This window comes from Phoca vitulina, unplaced genomic scaffold (genome assembly GCF_004348235.1).
Source record: "Phoca vitulina isolate PV1807 unplaced genomic scaffold, GSC_HSeal_1.0 scaffold7, whole genome shotgun sequence".
Lineage (NCBI taxonomy): Eukaryota > Metazoa > Chordata > Mammalia > Carnivora > Phocidae > Phoca > Phoca vitulina.
Genome location: NW_022589710.1, coordinates 33,691,411 through 33,711,939, shown reverse-complemented (window position 1 = coordinate 33,711,939; position 20,529 = coordinate 33,691,411). Strand labels below are relative to the sequence as shown.

General features: G+C 42.6%; 1 protein-coding gene across 2 annotated transcripts in view; it reads right to left on the bottom strand.

Annotated features, from left to right (window-relative positions):
• Nucleotides 1-15,526, bottom strand: part of PRKCH (protein kinase C eta) — a 219,108-nt gene extending 203,582 nt beyond the window's left edge. For both annotated transcript variants that reach the window (XM_032405248.1, XM_032405249.1), the window contains exon 1: nt 14,755-15,526. In XM_032405248.1, the coding sequence (XP_032261139.1) occupies nt 14,755-15,117 (363 nt within the window). In that variant the 5' untranslated portion in view covers nt 15,118-15,526. The remainder of the gene's footprint in view (nt 1-14,754) is intronic.
• Between the last annotated feature and the right edge of the window lie 5,003 nt (nt 15,527-20,529).

Genomic DNA, 20,529 nt, shown 5'->3' with positions numbered 1-20,529 from the left:
TGAGGTTTTATTTCCTTTGATTGCTGTCACCATGTTTATTAATTCTCAGCCATAAGTTTATAGTTTTGTAAAAATAAAATAAAAACACTTAGAGGCCTTATCAATTATATCACCACAGTATAATTATCCTATCCTTCTAAGAATTGAAACTTTCCATTAATATGTAGGAGTCTACAGAAAATATATCATTCAATAATTCAAAAATGTGGAATTAACTTCAGAATCTTTGTCTTCTTTTTCCTTTAGAAAATACGGTGCTGCAGAGAGTAAGCAGATGCACCTCCTCTATCCCCAGGAAATGTAAGTCGTCACCCCCATTGTCTCAAATGCAATCATCTGAATGTCTTTTCTTGGCCAATATGATTATTTTCAGAAGGCCCTTGTTAAAATATGAATATCCTCGGGAGATTAAAAGTAACCAAAGCTACCATTTCTTGAGGGGCTTTGTGCTGGGCACTTTTAATGTATTACATCTGATCTTCACACCAATCCTAGAAGGTAGCTAACAGTAGCACCATTGTCCAGAGGAGAAAATGGTCAGAGATGGAGGACTTGCTCACTGTAGCAGAGCTGGAGTAATGCACTCAACTTGGTAACACCGAGTCTACCCTCTTTCCATTACCTCCTTCTTGTCCCTCCACATATCAAGCTTGTTCCTACCTTTGGACCTTTGGCTTAGCCGGTCCCTCTGCCTGGGATGCTTTCTCTAATGTTCATATGGCTGGGTGCTTATCACTCGGATCTCAGCCAAAATGTTCCCTCTCTGTGAGTCCTTCTCTGTCCATTCTGGGTAAAGCAGTCATCTCATCACACTCCACCACATCACCCTGTTTTTTGTTCCCCAGGGAGCACCTAACCACCATTTGTTATTTTCATAATCACCCGTTTTCCTGTGTAATATCTACCTCTCCACACTAGGATGGAAGCTCTGTGAGAGCCAAGATTCCGGGTGTTGTGTTCTCTGTCCTATCTGGAACACCTGGAATGGAGCTGGGCACACAGCAGGAGCCAGTAAAGATCTATGAATGATTAAGTGGCTTTTCTGCTGCCTCCACCCCACACAGTGGTGGCGTCGGGGAGGATTCTTGGATTCAAGTCCGCAGAGTTAGGGAGCTGCCCTCTGGACCACCTCCATTCAGCTCAATTTCTACCATCATCAGGGTCGTTTCCCACGGTGTCAGTGAGGTGAGCTGAAATTCAAGAGAAGATTGGAAAATCTCGTTGGGTCAGAAGGACCCAGACCATAGGAGACCAGGGGTCACGAGACAAGAGGAGCAGACAAGCATCACTGATTCCAGTGTCTTGTCTTGGACTAACACAATGGTTCACCATAATGCCCAACACAGCTCCAAAAGAGGGTAAATGTTTTAAGCATACAGATAAATCCTCTCTCTTTTTATAGGCAAAAGGTTGATATTAACAAAAGATACAAGCCAAAGTCAAACTGTCCTAGTTTTTTAGGTGTTTTTTTTTTTTTTTTTTTAACTTTTCATCTACTGCAAACCTCAAAGAAACCCCTTCAAAAATAGAGGCTTTTGAAAATACCTAAATAACACATAAATCTTAAAATGGGTCACCATCTAGCATATTTCACCAGGAGCCAGATGTGAGAATACGTTTTTTAAAGCACGTATTTTTCTCTAAAATTTATAGCTCTTCTTTTCAACTAGTTAATTGTCTGCTATAATTAGTTGAAGTGAAAATGCCCTCAAATACAGGGGAAAATATTAGAACCATACCCTGGGAATTAGAAATTAATGAAAGCCTTATTTTTTACACCTTTCAATTGGGGTTTCTTAACCTGAAGCTCTGTGTCCACCATCGGGCTTTGGGGACCACTAACCTGGTGACACTGATCCCAGCACACTGTCAATATGCACATATATGCATTTTTCTAGAAACAGGGTCCATAGCTTTCATCATCACTAAAAGGATCCAGGGCACTAAAAGGATCCAGAGCTTTTGAAAGCTCAAACACACTTTCAGATGCACTGCTTCTGCTGAGAATCTGTTCTCAACTCTTCCATACTATGATAGAACAACAGTGAAATATAATAAAGCACTTAAGAGGTCCGCAGCTCACAAGTTAATAAATGTATTCTGTTTGGGGAATTATGCTAATATGTTTACGACCCTTATGTACTCTTCCAAAAATAATTTCAGAGCTTAGAACAAATCTGAGCATCAGCAGAATAGTCTCCAGAAGATATTTCAGAAGGGAGCAAAACTTTCATTGTCCAATGGAACCGGGGAAGGAGCCCCTATGGGGAAGGGGCCCTATGACATCACAGACAAGAATACCAAAGCCTCCTGTGAGGACAGAGGTACAACATCACATCTAAGTGCTATGAGAAAGATCCAGAAACAGTGCTATGCAAGTACAAGAGGTAAATATGACTTACAAATGAAAATGCAGTTTTGGGGTTTTAGTTTATGTCCTTAAAGAACAGGGGCTAGGTCTAGAACATGCCCACACTGGCCGCCTCTGATTTATTTTATTAATATAATTATGAGGGGCTCATGTTGGCTATGGTTCTATCCTCTGGCAAATTTCTTTTTTTTTTTTTTTTTTTTTTTACCACAAGCACAAACTAAAACTTGTATGCATTCCTCTCCCTGTAAAGTGCAAGGGTAAAGCTTATGTAAAACTGAAGGAACTCTCCAGAAGGCAGCACTTAATAAAAGCACTGCTGATGAGTCCCCTATTAAGTGGTCTTTCTACTAAAAAGTCCTTCGTGCTTTGAAAATCACTGCTGTGTATACCAAAGTACACCAAAATAATAATCTTGATAAATCTCTCTGGATAGTATCATGATTCTCAACAAAAAGTTCCCATCTCATAAAGTCCTTTGACACAGCACTTCAACACTACAATAGCCAATACCCTTGGGCTCATTCCTCCAACTAATTAAAATGTCTGTTCTACAAGTGATTTATAGTATTTGTCATCACTTAAGGTGAATATATAGACTGGTGGCTACAGACATGTTGTGACTACAAAGCATTAATTACCACGCTGGTGAGAATGGCTTCTAGCAACAGCTCGAACAGTGGGATTCTCAGTCTCTCTCCGCCAAGAAGTAACAGGGACATAACTTACAACTGTCCCATAGGATAAGGAGCCCATTACTGTAAATCAAGAAATATAACTGTTGTGGCTTGACATGAGGACCCACTGTAATTCCTTAAGGCTGATTCTAAACCAAGGAAATAACACCAACATCACTATCAATGCTAAAATCCATTTAGACATGAGCCAAATCCTCCTCAAGCCCGAGCAATTTAGATTTGGACCAATTCTTAGGAGTTACTAACTTTGGTAAGACGTAATTCATCTTGACTGCTTAAAACCAAACCAATCACTCCAAAAGAAAAGAAATGATGGAACTGCCTAACACGCGGAGGCAGAGGCTGTACTGATGGGAAGGGTCCTTAGATATTCTAGTGTAACCCCCTCATGATCTAAACCAGGGGCACTGAGACCCTGACACACACAGGTTTGCCTAAGGTCACAGCTGATGGATGACAAAGCTACACCTTGAACCCAGCTCTCCTGACTCCCACTATAGCACAGCACTTACATATTGCTGGAAATTCTATAATGAACTACAAGGTTGTTTTTTTTTTTTTTTAATTGGGAAGTTAATGTAATACTGATTTACAGTCAAAGTTAACTCCTCATAGGAGCACCTGGCTGGCTCAGTCAGAAGAGCGTACGACTCTTGATCTTGGGGTTGTGAGTTCATGCCCCACGTTGGGTGTAGAGATTATTACTTAAATATATTTAAAAAGTTGACTCCTCCTATATTTACTAATAAGGCAGCTTCCTCTAAAATTTTAGGACACAAATATATATGTGAATGTAAATAAATATCTAAATAAATATACATCTAATTTAATGTATTTATGAAATTACTAGATATCTAAATAAATCTAAGTAAGTATACCTCCATCTGTATGTTAAGAGTGTTGTGAGCCAAGGCAACAGTAATGCTGTGGCCGTGGCTTTCGTTCCCACATTCTGAAGACAAGGCTTGAGCTACAATAGGTGTCAAAAACTCAAAAACCTCCAGAACTAAGCAGGTAATGAGTAAAGAGGGCCAGGTTGTTACTGGGAGTGGTGGGGTCTGGCTAACTGGAGTACCACAGAACGAAATATCTTCAGATTCAACATGAAAAACATCTCTGCCAAGTGAATTCATCTGCAAGCGTCAATGGGCCTAAGACCCGTCAGGCTTTTTGTTGTCCTGAACTAGATAATCCTCCTGCTTCAACATCTATGATTCTTTTTTGATCTGTACAAAGCTTAAGGTATTTACTGGTTCAAATAGGGTGTTACTGTGCTCTGCCTTTGGGAGGCAACTGTTCTTTCAGGTCAGGTCATCTGTTCATAGGCATCACAACTTAGTCACTTTCCAAAGATGGAAACATGTCTAATGGGTCAGGAACATGTACCTTTCAAAAGGGCACCTGTGATGTCTCCCTGGGAAAGCATTATCAGGTCAAAAGTTCCTTTTCTTCTTTTGAGGAATGATACATCACAGTCATTTAATTGAAGCAGGCCTGTGGCTATCTATGCTGGGGCTTTAAAAATCAGCTGTTTTCCCTCCAGAAAAATGTTTCTGATCTCCTCAAACCAGGTACTCATAGCATCTTAGTACTTACTTCTTTTCTGTAATTTCCTGGTTGCTGGTTTTCTCCTCCAACCTCTCTCCCCCTTGAAACTCCAGGGTCTATGAAGGAAGAGGCCATGTCTGTCTTGTCCACTTGCCTCCCTAGGGTAGAGCACAGTGCCCAGTACATAGGATGTGCTCAATGGTGGATGAATGCTCACCTAGGGCTTGGCATTTCATACAGACACATGTAATAGTCTGTTAGAGTAGCTACCCCAGGAGCAGAAGAGATAAATCCTAGTTAATCACCCATACTACTACACCCTGAACTCCCTCTAACCAATATCACATACTTTCACAAGAGCCCAATCCCATATGTCTACTCTTTCAGGACAGAGGGAAGGGTGGGCAGTGGAGATCTCAAGGATGCTGAGGGAACACTGAGGAGGAGGCCCCAGACTTGGGATGTCAGGAAAAGTTTTCTGGGTAAGTGATGTCTACAGTGAGACCTGAGGCACAGGTAGGAACTAACTGGTGGACCTCGAGGATGAAAGATGTGACTGGAGCAGAGTGTGGGTTGGGGAGAGCTGGGCAAGAAGACTCAAGAGGAAACCAGAGGCCAATCATGGAGAACATTCTACACCATCTTAAAGATGTGTGCTTTATCCAAGAGTAAGGGGGAACCACTGAAGGTATTAAGGAATGACTATCAGCTTGGCAATTGAGAGAAAACTCATTTTGGATACAGCAATGTTAACAGTGGAAAAGAGTGGTCAAGGCACTGAGTTTCCACTCAGGCCTCAACTTTATGATATTCTAATAAGACAGAGATAAGCAGTTAACACAAAAGGAGAACCTGATCTAGTCAGGTTCTAGTCCTTCTATTCCAAAAAATAGAAAAGAGACTGCAGACGGTTGAGCGTCTGGCTCTTGATTTCAGCTCACGTTGTGATCTCAGGGTAGTGAGATGGAGCCCAGTGTAGTCAGTAGGGAGTCTACTTGAGAGTCTCTCCCTCTCTCTCTCTCTCTCTCTCTCCTTCTGCCCCTCCTCCCACCCTTGCACCTTCTCTCTCTTTCTCTCTAAAATAAATAAATCTAAAAAAAAAAAAAAGAGAGAGAGAGAGAGAGATTGCAGAAAATCCAAGGCACCTATCTTATTCTAAGTAAATGCTACCCATCTCATAAAAATGTATTGCACTTTACTATCGTAACTAATCATCATTCTGAACAACTGCTAGATACCAAAAGAGTTACATAAGATGAAATGATTCACATTCTGCCCACCAACCTCATTAACTCTCCAAGGTTGAATGCTTACTTCTTGCCTCAGCCCCAAATTTAACATGTTGGGCTCACAGATTACAACCTATTAACAGGCTTAAAAATCACAGTCTTTTAAACTGAAGCAAAAGCAAGGAATTTTTCGTCCACAGAGTTTTCAACCCATTACCATACTCAAAGGGCATAAAAATCCAGTCCAATCTTTCAAGTACCTATTGATACATCATTAATTGATTTTAAGAAGGGACACTGTAATAATTATAATTGGTCACTCCCCAGTGACTTTTATTTCTTTTGGAAAGCTGAATAAAGTGTTTAAAGATGTTCCCAAAGTATTTACACTTTGCTTGCTCCAAAATCACATTTAAGAAATTCATTCTTTTGACAAATATTTAGTGCCTACTATATAAGTGATACTGGGTTTAGAACAATGAATAAGGGAGGAGGAATCTCTGCTCTCATGGTGTTTATACTTGAAAGGAGGAAAGCATAATAAGTAAATTAACAAAATGATCTCGGAGGATGATGAGGGCCATGAAGGATGACAAGATAATAACATGGTCAGGAAAATGTTCTCTGTAGGGGGGAGCTTTTGAGCCACAACCTGCCTGTTGAGAAGCAGCCAGCCCCACTGCAGCAAAATCCTTACAATGAAACTGAAGACACAAAAATCCAATACAACTCCTGTACACTGGACTAAACCTCCCTAGAGATGCTAAAGTATGTCTTTCCCCTCAACACCATGAGCTCATCAGTGTTGGACACTGCTAGCCGTTTGGCTCAGAAAGAAATAATTGTTAGAAAAAAATAATTGCACTGCAAAGTACAAAAGACAATGAACCGCTAGATAATGAATCTGGAAGAACTTAAATGCTCTCAATTCATGCACCTGGATCCAGGAATCAGGAAAAAATGCAACTGACAAGTGTCCAGTGGAAACCTGGCCACGTCACCTGACAGGACTACCAAAAAGTTACCTCACTGAGAAGTTCAGAGAAAGCAGCCTTCCAGTGCTGTAGGGAACATAGTGTCTTCAGGAGGGGTGAACGAGGAAAACAGCCTGAGATCCCGCCAAGCAGGTCCTTCCTTCCTGAGGGGACGCCAAGGTCCTTCCATGACGCAGCCTCCAGCTCCTCCTCCCCCCCCTTCCCCTATGTTCTGCATTAAGTATTAGATGCTGGTCCCCATTTGGACAGTCAGCAAATAAAGAGAAAGTACATGAAAGAAGGAAAGTTTTAATATAGACAAATTTGCATTTTTCAGAAATCTAAGAAGTTGTGCAAAATCAACCAGTTCTAGAAGAAACAGAAAAACTGGCAGTGACAATTTAGAAAATGAGACTGTGTCCCCAAAATCAGAAACTATAAAGAATTTTTTATGCTCTTACTGTGATAAATATTTTCTACACTGAAGAGGCAATGTAGTGTTCAACAGCCAGCCTTGGCTCAAACCTAATTCAGTCACTTACTTAACATCTTTGGTAAAATCCTCATTGTTTTTTCCTCTACGGTTTTATTGACGTATAACCATCACACAATAACACGCACATACTTAAAAGTGAACTATCTGATGAGCTTGGATGTAAGTATATAACTGTGAAACCATCACTACAATCAAAATAATAAATACATTCATCTCCCTCAAAACTTTCCTTGTGCTGTCTTTGTAATCCATCCACCTCCATCCCCCCATTCCCAGGCAACCACTGATCTGCTTCCTATCACTACAAACTGGTTTTCATTTTCTAGAATTCTGCATAAATGGAATCATATGGTGTGAGTCCTTTTTGTCTGGCATCTTTCACTCAATATAAATTATGCTGAGATTCATCCATATTGTTGCATGCATGAATGCTTCATCACTTTTTATTACTGAGTAGTATTCCGTTGTATGGGTACACAATTCATTAATCACTCATCTGTCCAACAGACACATAAAAAGATGCTCAACATCACTAATCATCAGGGAAATGCAAATCAAAACCACAATGAGGTTTCACCTCACACCAGTCAGAATGTCTACTGTCAAAAAGATAAGAAATAACAAGTGTTGTTGAGGAAGTGGAGGAAAGGGAACCCTCATACACTGGTGGTGCAAATGTAAATTGGTGCAGCCACTGTGGAAAACAGTATGAAGGTTCCTTAAAGAATTAAAATAGAAATACCAGGGCGCCTGGGTGGCTCAGTTGGTTAAGCGACTGCCTTCGGCTCGGGTCATGATCCTGGAGTCCCGGGATCGAGTCCCACATCGGGCTCCCTGCTCAGCAGGGAGTCTGCTTCTCCCTCTGACCCTCTTCCCTCTTGTGCTGTCTCTCATTCTCTCTCTCAAATAAATAAATAAAATCTTAAAAAAAATAAAATAAAATAAAATAAAATAGAAATACCATACAATCCAGTAATTCCATCACTGAGTATCCCCAAAAAATGAAAATGCAAAAAGATACAGCCACCCCTATGTTCACTGCAGCATTATTTACAATAGCCAAGATATGTAAGCCACCTAAGCATCCACTGATAAATAAAGAAGATGTGGTGTGTGTACACACACACACACACACACACACACTGGAATATCTTGCCATTCGCAACAACATGGATGGACCTAGAGGATATTATGCTAAGGCAAATAAGTCAGACAGAGAACGACAAATACCACATGATTTCACTTACATATGCAATCTAAAAACAAAACAACAAACAAAACCAGACTCATAAATAGAGAGAACTGGTGGTTGCCGGAAGGGAGGTGGCTGTGGGGATGGGCAAAACAGATGAAGAGAATTTAGGGGTACAAACTTCCAGTGATAAAATAAGTCATGGGGATGAAAAATACAGCACAGGGAATATAATAGTATTGTAATAACATCGTATGGTGACAGATGGTAACTATAGTTATCATGGTGAGCATTACATAATGTATAGAATTGTCAAATCACTATGCTGTACACCTGGAACTGATATAACATTGTGGGTCAACTATACTTCAGTACAAAAATTTTTTTAATTCAACTGTTGACTGACATTTGAGTAGTTTCCAGTTTTATTACAAATAAAGCAGCTATGAACATTCATGTATGAGTCGTTGTACAAATGGTTTCATTTCTCTTGGTAAATACTTAAGAGTAGCTAGGTCACATGGTAGGTATATGTTTAACACTTTAAGAAACCACCAACTGTTTTCCAATGTGACTACACCATTTTATATTCCTCACAGTGGTGTATAGGAGTTCCAGTTGCTCCATTTCCTCACTAACACTTGGTATGGTTTATCTTTTTAATTTAGCCTTTCCATGAATTTTGGTTTTAATTTGCATTTCCTTGATGACTAATGATTTTGAGCATCTTTTAATGTGCTATTTTCCATGAAGGTGCCTATACAAATCTTGTCCCATTTTAAAATTGGGCATTTTTCTCATTGAGTTTTAAGAGTTGTTTTATATGTTCATGTTACAAGTCCGTTGTCTGATTTAATGTTGAAAATATTTCCTCCCCATCTATGGCTTGTTTTTCACTTTAAGTCTTTTGAAAAGCAGTAATTCTTAATTTTTATCAAGTTTGATTTTTTTTCATAGTTGGTGCTTTTTGTGTCCTTTCTAAAAAATATTTGCTGAACCCAATGTCACTACCATTTTCTTCTGTATTCTTATAGAAGTTTTACAGTTAAACTCATATGTTGAGGTCTATGATCCATTTTGGGTTAATTTTTGTGTATGTTATGAGGTAAGGGTCAATGCTCATATTTCTGCATTTTGCTATTCAATTGTTCAAGTACTACTTCTGAAAAGATTATTTCCCCATCAAGTTGCCTTGGCATCTCTGTCAGGAAAAAAAAAAAAAAATCAACCAATTATACATGTATGGATCTATTTCTAGATTCTCTTCCATTCCACTGATCTATAGGACCCTCTTTACTGCATATCACATTATCTTGATTATGGTAGCATTACAGTAAGTCTTAAAATCAGAGAGCTAAGTCCCCCAACTTGTTCTTTTTCAAAATTATTCTTAGATGAGTCTAGGTCTCTTGCATGTCCATATGAGTTTTAGAATCAGTTTATCAATTTCTACAAAGCTTGCTGAGATTTTGACTAGGATTGCAATAAATCTATGGAACAATTTGGGAAGAACTGGGGTCTTAACAATATTGAATCTTCCCATTCATGAACACAGTACCCCCTCCATTAACTTAGATCTTTATTTCAGCAATATTTTGTCATTTTCAGTGAACAAGTTTTGCATATCTTTTACCAAATTTACCCAATTTCAGATATTTTTGATGCTCTTATAAATGGTATTTTTTCTATTTCAGTCCACTAATAGTATATAGAAATACAATTGACTTTTGTATATTGGTTTAGATCCTGTGACCTAGCTAAACTCACTTGTTAGATCTAGTAGCCCTTTTGTAGATGTCTTAGAATTTTCTACAATCATACAGAAGTAAAATATGGCCAATCTGTGATGCTTATGTGGAACTGTTTAATAACACCTCTTAAAAGAGGTTTTTAAGAATTATTTGAAAGATTCATTCACCATAGCGTGACATCAATGAGTGGAGCTTATTTACTCAGTAAGGCTGCCTGCAAATAAAGACAGTTTTACTTCTTCCTTTGTAATCTTATTTTTAAATTGCCTAATGCACTGAATGGGACCTCCAACACACTGTTGAACAGAAGTGACAAGAACAGACATCCTTGCCACTTCTGATCTTAGGGGACTATCACTCATTCTTTCACCATTAAGATGTTCCCTATAGGCTTTTCACAGATGTCCATCATCAGGCTGAATAATTTCCATTCTATTACTAATTTGTTGAGAGTTTTTATCATAACTGGATATTTAATTTTGTCAGATACTTTTTCTGTATTTATTAATATGATCATACCAATCTCCTCTTTCATTCTGTTAATATGAAGAATTGCACTGATTGATTTCTAAATGTTTAATCTATCTTGCAGTCCTGGTTATAAACCCCATTTGGTGATAATGTACTACCCATTTGCTATATTGTTGGATTTGATTTGCTAAAAATTTAAGCAAATTTATAAATTTAATTTTTATATCTATGTTCACAAGGGGCATTGATCTGTAGTTTTATTTTCTTGTAGGTTTTCATCAGGTTTTGGTATAAGGGTCATGGAATGAGTTGGGATGTTTCCTTCTCTATTTTCTGAAATAGGTTGTATAGAGTTGGCACTATTTCTTTCTTAAATATATGACAGAATTCACCAGTAAATCCATCTTGAGTCCTTGAATCTGCATTGTGGAAGGTTTTTAATGACAAATTTAAATACCTTAATAAACATAAAGCTATTCAAGTTATTTGAGTAAGTATAGGTAGTTTGTATCTTTCAAGAAATTTATTTGATCTAAGTTGTGGAATATGACATAAAATTATTCATAATATTCTCTTACTTTTTTTAATGTCTGTAGGATCTATAATGATGTTCTCTCTTTCCTATATTGGTAATTTCGTCTTTTCTTTTTTCTTTTCTTTTTTCTTGATCATCCTGGCTTGAGGTTCATTAATGTCATCGGTTTTGTCTTTCCCCTCAAAGAACCAGCTTTTTGTTTCATTGATTTTTCTCTATTGTTTCTCTTTTCTACTTCACTGACTTCTTTCTTTACCATTTCTTTCTTTGCTTACTTTTAGTTCCACTTGCTCTTCCTTTTAGTTTCAAATGGAAACTTAGGTCTTTGAGATCTTTTTTAATTGAACAGTTTAACACTGTGAATTACTGTTTAAGAACTTCTTTAACTGTATCCCACCCACCTCCTTGGGTTTTTATGTAGATTTAATGAAATATGTATAGTCAGGAATGAAATATTTAACTGCCTAGTCCATGTCAGGCATTATGGTTGGTATTAGGAATACACTGCATTAAAATAAATCTAATCCCTTCTCTCATCAAGATTAGAAGGTAATATTGAAAAAATTCGTACAAAATCAATGTTATCTCCTTGATACTTAGAAAGTACATTAAGCCAGAATGCATAACTATGTTTTATTCTATTTTTTTTCTTTTCTTTTTTTTTTTTAAAGATTTTATTTATCTATTTGAGACAGAGAGAATGAGAGAGAGAGAGCACATGAGAGGGGTGAGGGTCATAGGGAGAAGCAGGCTCCCTGCCGAGCAGGGAGCCCGATGCGGGACTCGATCCAGGGACTCCAGGATCATGACCTGAGCCGAAGGCAGTCGCTTAACCAACTGAGCCACCCAGGCGCCCAACTATGTTTTATTCTAATGATAAATGTATTTTCTGTTGTTGTCTCTCTACTCATGAACTAGCAAAAATTAAGTCACTAGATTTTTTTTTTTAAGTTCAGCGACTTGTAATTCCAATTGCACCACGTGAATCTATTGTGGAGTAAGATCAAATATTCTATTTGTAAATGTCTGAATAAACTACACATTTCAATACACTAAAGATAAATATTTCTGTAATTCTAAACTTGAAAACCACCTTTAGATCTACAAAGAATCCTTTAAAAAACAAGCGTTCCATACATTTCTAATACTTTCCTAACAAAATTTTTCTTAAAGTTAACAAAACACTCTACTCATACTATCTATCCTATCCTGTTTCAAATTACCCAAAACTTTAAAAAAAAAAAAAAATACCCAGAATTTTTACGAAATACTCTGCCCTGCCCACAGTTGAATATAAATGCATGGTAAATGACTGGTTTCAAGGTCTTTTAAATGCTGACCTAGCCTACCAAATGTTCCTGTTTTCAAAAACACCACCAGTGTGTTACTTAAACATCTCAGTATAATTAATTCAGATAATTATAGATTGAGATATTTAAAATACATTTAAATCTTTGTTCATTCAGTGGAACCATAAGCAGCTCTGCACACCTCCATCATGTCAGGTAACCTGGATCATCTTCTTCCAGTCCTAATCTCTCGGTGTTTATTTAGGCCACAGGTTCTCAACCTTGATTGCACATTGGAATCACCTGGGAGCCTGAAAGTACTGATACCAGCCAGGGTCCCACAGCCAGAGATGCTTAGAGTTTTTAAAAGTGGGGATTTTCAAAAGCCCCCCCATGTGATTCAATGGTGCAGACCAGGGGTAAGAAGGACCAGTCTAGGTTCTCTCCAGGAAGTGATGCTTCTAATAGCCATTGGCCATTCTGTACCACCATACTTCAGAATCTGGTTCCTCTAGAGCTTTCCCAACCTAACTCCTAATCAAACACTAATTCAGTAATTCCATTTGGATTCCCAGGCTCACCTCTATTTCTATATGGAAATTTACAGAATAAAATGTAAGTCTCTCTTTTAGCCATTCCTCTCCAATCCACTTCTAAATTTCATAAAGTTCAGCTGAAGAGAAATTAACTCAATATAATGTGATGATCTCGTTAAATAGTCATTATGTTTTCTTCTACTTAAAAGATAGTTCAGGGCGCCTGGGTGGCTCAGATGGTTAAGCGTCTGCCTTCGGCTCAGGTCATGATCCCGGGGTCCTGGGATCGAGCCCCACATCGGGCTCCTGGCTCGGTGGGGAGCCTGCTTCTCCCTCTGCCTCTCTCCCTGCTCATGCTCTCTCTCTCTCTCTCTCTCTCTCTCTCTCTCTCTCTCTATCTCTCTCAAATGAATAAATAATCCTAAAAAAAAAAAAGTTCTACAAGCCATCTGTAATTTTACAGACTATATGGTAAAATTACCAGTTCCTCAAAGTATAAAATATTGAAATGAGTCTTCATTGGTATCCATCTGATTCCACCACTTGTTAATTTCAAACAGGTTTTCAATACTGATTCACATTCTGGACTTAAAACTGACATCCTCTGAACTTAAACCATTACAGTCCCGAGATTCTTTAAATAGCTTACTCCGCTTTGCCAAACCAGACCACTTCATTATAATTATCATTTCATCATGTAAAAGCGGGAAGAACACCTTTATCACAAAGACAGTACCAGAAATAAGAAGCAAAAGCATTTTAGCACTGAGTAGAGTGCTAATAGAAATTTTAATTTATTTGCAGCAGAAATGTTGTCTCATGGGAACTATGTGAAAAGTAGAGGCAAGCAGGAAGTTGTGGGTAACTACTTGTCAATACACAGAAACACCAGCAGGTGAGATGGGGAGAACTGGGGGTGGTCCACAAACTACTAAGGAGTTCTCAAAGCTCCCAGACCAATAGCGGCAGAAACTGCGCATGCAAGCCTCACACCTCTCAGGTTGTGACAGAACTACCGAAGTTACTTACAAACACATATAAACCTCATCTCCTTGGAAAACTGCTAAACAATAAAACTGCCAGCGTGCAGACCCAGGAGCTCAGATCCCTGCCAGTGTAGGCTATGTATCCATGGGATGTAATGGATCTGCATGCTGAAACACGTGTGCACGTCTGAGCAGCTGAACCAACACGTATCCATAAACATTATGAATAATACTTGCGAGAATGTATGGCTTTCTCCTAAGAAGCGCTTTAAGTACTTTACCCAGATCAAGTCACTTTCATATCACATCTTACTCGCCTTTCCTTTGTACTACCCGCGTGCGGAGAGTTTGGGCGCCTTATCCAAAGTCTGAGCCCAGGGGGCGGGGGGGGGGGGGGGGTCACTGCCTTCGCCCTGACTTCCCGTTAGCCCAAGCTGCCATCCCAAAAGGGGACCGTGTCCGGGCTGGCTTCCTGGAGACACACATGAGCCCTCACACACCCACCGCGGTCGCGTCACCAGCGCCGCGGCCACCTGGGCGAGGACCAAAAACTGAAGGGAATTCCCTCCGCCGCAGAGCTCGACAACGGGATGGGAAAGCGGGACCCAGGCGAGATTTGAAAAGTGGAGGGGGAAAAGAGTCAAGCGGACACAACCGGGAGGGATCACAGCTACTCACCCAGCCCTCGAAAGTGTCCGAGGCGCCGGCCGTGCGCAGCAGCTCCTGGAATTGCAGGGTGCAGTTGGCCACGAAGTGGTCATAACCCAGGGGCGTCTCGTGGAAGACGGCCAGTTCGAGGTGGCCACCGTCGGTGACGTTGGTGCAGAACTCCTCATTGTACGTGGGTTTGTTGGTCTTCTGTTTGGTGCTGGTCTGGCCCACGCGCACCTGGTCCACGCTCACCGTCAGGTAGGGGTCCAGCAGCTGGTAGCCCTTCTTGAAGAGCGAGTGGCGCAGGGACCAGCGGGTGGGCTGCAGCCCCACAGCCTCGCCAATGCGGACCCTCAAGTAACCATTGAACTTCATGGTGCCGGACGTCATGCCGGCGCCGCTGCCCGGGCCCCGGGGGGCCGCGCTGGCTCGCAGCGGGAGAGCCTGGAGCCCCAGCTCAAGCCAGCCCTCGCGGCAGCCGCAGGAGTGGAAGCAGCTTCTGGGAAAAGCAGCGCCCAAGCCCCCCTCGACTGGTCATTCTGCCTCCTCCGCGGGACCTTCCCCTCCCCTCCTTCCCTCGCCCCCTCCCTCGCGAGGTGGAAAGGAGGGGAGCCCGGAGCCGAGCCCTCCGCGAGCCGGGGTAGCCCGACCGTCCCTCTCCAGCACGCGGCGCTTCCCGGGGGCTCTCAAAGGACTCGCCCCTTCTCCAGAGCCGGGAAGCTCCTCTCCCTGGAGAGCCGGAGCGACCCGTCCGGTTAGCTCCAGCCCCAAGCGTCTCTTGCCCCCGCCTCCTCCTGCTTCTGCTCCTGCCCCCGCCTCCGCGGGCTCACGCTCTCCCCCACTCGGCGAGCTTCAAACCAGGAAGCAGCTGCCGCCGCATCCCCAACAGGAGCCTCGCGCCGCCAGGCTCCAAGTTCACAGAAGCCCTGCGCCGGGTCCCGCGCCTTCCGAACCCCGGGGGCGTGGCGCACAGCCGGCGGGGCTGTGGGTCGGTGGCCGGGCGCGCGAAGCCGGGGAGCCCCACGCTGGCCCGCTGGCCCCCCTCTGCGCGCGCTCCCTGTCGCGCGGGGTCGACTGTGCTCGGTGGGCTAGAGGCTCCCCCAGGTGCAGGCCAAAAAGGGAGGGGCTCGTGGCCCGGCGTGAGCCAACACCTGAGGCCTGGGAGACAGGTCCAGAGAGTGCTGGGGGGCGGAGGGAGGAAGGCGCGGCAGGAGCTGGGAACCCGCGCTCCAGGAGTCGCCGGCACCCTTCTTACCACCGGAGGAGTTGGGCTGGCGAGCCTGCCTGGCGGTCTGGGAGAGGCCCTGGCCTGAGCGGGCGCATGGCGGGGAGGTTCCTTTTCCTAATCTTTACAGGGATGGCCCATCCCGGGTTCAGCTCAGGCCCATCCTGTTTGTGCGCCTTTTCTGCAGAGAGTAATTACACGGTTGTTTTGTTGTTGTTGTTTTTAATAGGGTGGTAGTAATGATGGAAATCCTGTCCTCCTCCTTCCTCGGAGAGGTGTGTCTTGTTGCACAAAGAGCAGGAAAGATCGGTTCTGAAGACAGACATGGCTGAGATGTACTAAGTCTCTCTGCGGGGTGGTTCCTGGTCTACCAAGCCCTGCCTAGCAAGGGCAGATGTTCACACACAAACACTGTCCCTGACATATGTATGCAGAAGAAATCGCCTCTTCGAGGAACTTTCTAGCTTTTTGCTGTGTTTGCAGTCAGAGTGGGCAGCCTTTTGTTCCTTCCCACCCGTGGGTCCAGGAGTTTTGGGGCCCTTGTGTGAACCGTTCCATTTATTGTGCTTTACCACAAAGCTTGCTCCTTGAGGGCCAGCCACAACCAGTTTGTCTCCCATAAAGCCTAGGCCATTTTTAAGATACTTAATTACATTCCATTTGGCTGTTCTGGTTTCCCGGAGACCAGGTCGGGTCTTCCTAGCCCCCTCCACCCAAGGCCCTGTTTGGGGCTCTTGAACTGAGTAGCTTCTCAACAATTTCACTCCTGTGAATGGAGGCACACTAGAGAATGAAAACAAATAAGAACAATGGGCCGGTGGGGAAGGGCCTGTCTTAAAAACATCAAAACTTCTTTTTAAGAGAACAAGGCAGGGATGCAGCACATCATCCTAATGACACTTTAGCTTTAGGCAGGGCTTATAAAGCAAGCTCCCAAACATCCAGGGAGCTCCCATCTGGCCTGGTATTCCAGGGGAAGAGGTCAAGGGGACCAATTGGGTCAACTCTGTCACCCTTTCCTCCAAAGAGCAGGACTCTAACTTTAAGAACCACTGAAAGATTGGCTGCTGTTGGACTTTGGCACTAAAAAAAGACAGTCCCCAAATGGTGGGCAGCTACACATCCTGGGGTTGGGATGTGAGGGACACTAGGAGCAGGACAGTGGTGGTGCCTGCCCTCCTGGGGCATAAGTCCCACAGCAAGGAAAATCAAGGTATAGATCACACACCTGGGCTGTGTGGTGAAGGAAAAGCTCAGGTGCAGTGGGACAATGGAACCTGGAGGGGGTGGTCAGGGAAGAGTCTCCTGAAGAAGTACACAGCAAAAGGATCCATTTATTCAGGGTTCCCAAGAAAAGGGACAGTTTGACCTGTTTCGGGAACAGGAAAGACTCCATGTGACTGGAGCCCAAAAAAAAGGGGAGGGGAAAGTGGCTGAAATTCACCTGAAAAGGTAGGTCAGGGTCCAAGACTGACTAGACTGGTAGGTCATGGGAAAGTCTTTGGACATGGCCTGTGGGCAGTTGGAAGCCCCCGAAAGTTAAGCAGGGACAGGGACAGGATGAGATTTGTCTTTTAAAATCTCTTTCTGGGGGGTGCACCTGGCTGGCTCAGTGGGAAGAGTGTGTGACTCTTGATCTCAGGGTCATGAGTTTGAGCCCCACTTTGGGTGTAGAGATTACTTAAATAAATAAACCAACAAACTTCAAAAAAAAAAAAACTCTTCTCTTCGGGGCCATGTGAAGAGTGGATTGGAAGGAGCAAGCATGGGTGTGGGGAGACCAGTCAGCAGGCAGATGCCAAAGTCCAAAGAGAGAAGATGGTGACCAGGACTCAGGTGGTGGTGATGGAGATGGAGATGGATGTGAGAAATGTTTAGGAGGTAGAACACTCAGGCCTTGGTGTTGGACTGAATGGAAGGAATGAGGAAGAGGAAAGTATCAAGGATGACTTACAGGCATCCAGCTTAAGCAACTGTGTGGACTGGGGAGCCATTGGTGATTAGGAACCACTAGAGAAGGAGCAGATTTGTGGAGGGAGATGAACAGTTCAATTTGAAATATATGAGTTTTGATATATCTTGATACAGCTGAGTTGAAATCTGAGGTGGGCACTCAGCTATGTGCTTGTGAAGCTCAGAGGTGCAGTCTGAGCTAAAGACATAAAGTGAGGGCCCACTGGTATATAGATAGCAACTAAAGCCAGAATAGTGGATGACATTGTGATTGTGGGGAAAAGAGGGGAATAGAGTGTAGCATGAGGAAAGAAGGGGCCTTAGGATAGAGCCCCAGAAAGCCCAACATGGATAGGTGGAAGAGAGGTGGGCAAGGGGGTTCCGAAGCAGCAGCAGGGGCATAAGAGAAAACCCAGGAGGACACAGTACCCAGGTATTATGAAAACCAACCAAAGCGTTTTCAAACAAAAAGTAATTGTTCAGCTAGGCCAAATGACACTAAGAGGTTGAGTACACAAGGACTAAAGGCAGCCATGAAGAGATGGCAATGGGCATCCTTAGTAATCTTGGAGCCATTTCTGTAGAGGGATGGGGGCTGAAGCCTGTGTGGAGTAGCTTGAGGTGAAAAATAAGGAAGTGGAGAGAGTAAGTATAGACACTCGTTCAAGAGGTTGGGCTGGAATGAGGACGAGAGAGCTGAGGAGGAAGATCGGACCACTGGGTGGAGGGCTATTTATTAAGCGGGAGCAACACAAGACAGGAGAGAAATCGTACAGTTCTGAGACTGCAGGTGGGAATGCCATCTGAGACCCAGGCGGAGAAATGGCACTTAGTTTAGGACAAACATCTATGTTTGTGGCTTTCAGCCTGCTGTCCAAAGTTGCCGCTCTACAGTCAGGAGACACGGTGACCAGCAGTCCCAACTGGCCAGATTTCCAGCTTCACGGCCCCAGTGGAAAGAGGATTTTCTTGACCCACCTCCTTAAATCAACCTGGGGAAGCCCCTGAATGTCCCCAGCCTATGTCACGTGCCCTTTGGTGGCTCCTGGGGGAGACACCAGACAAATAGTACACAGTCCACAGTACAGAGCCCCTGTGGGAAGGGACTGTCTGCTATTACAAACCTCACCTGTGTCACAGCTTCTATCTGGAGCTGGTCCTGACTTTCAAGGAAGGCAGGGGATAAGAAGTTCCCTCTCTATATACATCTCACCTCCCTGACCAGCAGCATGTAATGTAATGTAGTGATTTGCATATTTGTACTGACTGCTTTAAACTCGGTGTTATAGGTCCTTTTATACACTAGAGGTTTGTTTGTTTGTTTGTTTGTTTCTTTATTGCTATTACTATTTATTTTGTCAGTCACACTATAACTTTGGACTTCTTGTATACAATTGCTAGCACATTATCTAAATGCTTGTTTGATTGATTGCTTGATTGACTGAATTGCTGCCATTTGTCTAATTTCTTGAGGATCATCTCCCACAACCTCCATTCCACTTTAAAACAGAATTAGAGAATTTAGAGAATAAAACAGCTAGGTCAAAAACTACCCCATGTCATTATGAAATTGCACAACCTCTGGAGGGCAGTTTGACGGTATGCATCAAAAGCTTCAAACAGGGGCGCCTGGGTGGCTCAGTCAGTTAAGCATCTGCCTTCAGCTCAGGTCATGATCTCAGGGTCCTGGGATGGAGCCCAGCATCCGGCTCCCTGCTCGGAGGGGAGTCTGCTTCTCCCTCTCCCACTCCCCTTGCTTGTGCTCTCTCTCTCTCCCTCTCTCTGTCAAATAAATAAATTAAATCTTTAAAAAAAAAAAAAGCTTCAAACAAACCAGTTCTTTGCCTAAGGAGTCCAGCAATAGTAGAATGACTAAGTAAATTATAGAATAGCAACCTCATGGGATAGTTATTAAAATGACACATGATAAACAACATAGAAAAAATAGTAAATATTTTTAAATGTAGAGTAAGAAATATAAATATGCTATGAAGTACCTGAAATATGTAAACCAAAAGATAAAGAAAACAACACAAGTAAATGAAAACGGCTCTTAGTGTTGGACTCACAAACGAATAATAAACGTACTTACCTAAAAGGGCTCTGAAGATAAATTCACATGAAGTATTTGATACGTTGCCAAGCACATGTTACATTTCAACTGTTACCTTGGCTGCCATATTATCATTTATTGAGCATCCACCAGCACTGTAACAAGCCACTTGACAAACATTATTTCATTTGATCCTCATGACAACCATATGAGGTGTTATTAACTCTATTTTACAGATAAGGAAACCGAGAACCAGAAAGGTTAAATGAATTGGAGCATAGTTCGTACATGGTAGAGCTGAGATTTGACCCACTTATTTAAATGCATGCCTAGGGCACCTGGGTGGCTCAGTCGGTTAAGTGTGGTCTTGATTTCGGTTCAGGTCATGATCTCAGGGTCGTGAGATCGAGCTCTGCCTTGGGCTGCACGCTGGGCATGGAGCCTGCTTGAGATTCTCTCTCTCCCTCTCTCTCTGCCCCTCCCCCCAACCCCCATCCCTGCTTGCACACATGGCACTCTAAATAAATAAATAAATAAATAAATAATAAATGCCTAAACCCCATCCTGGAGT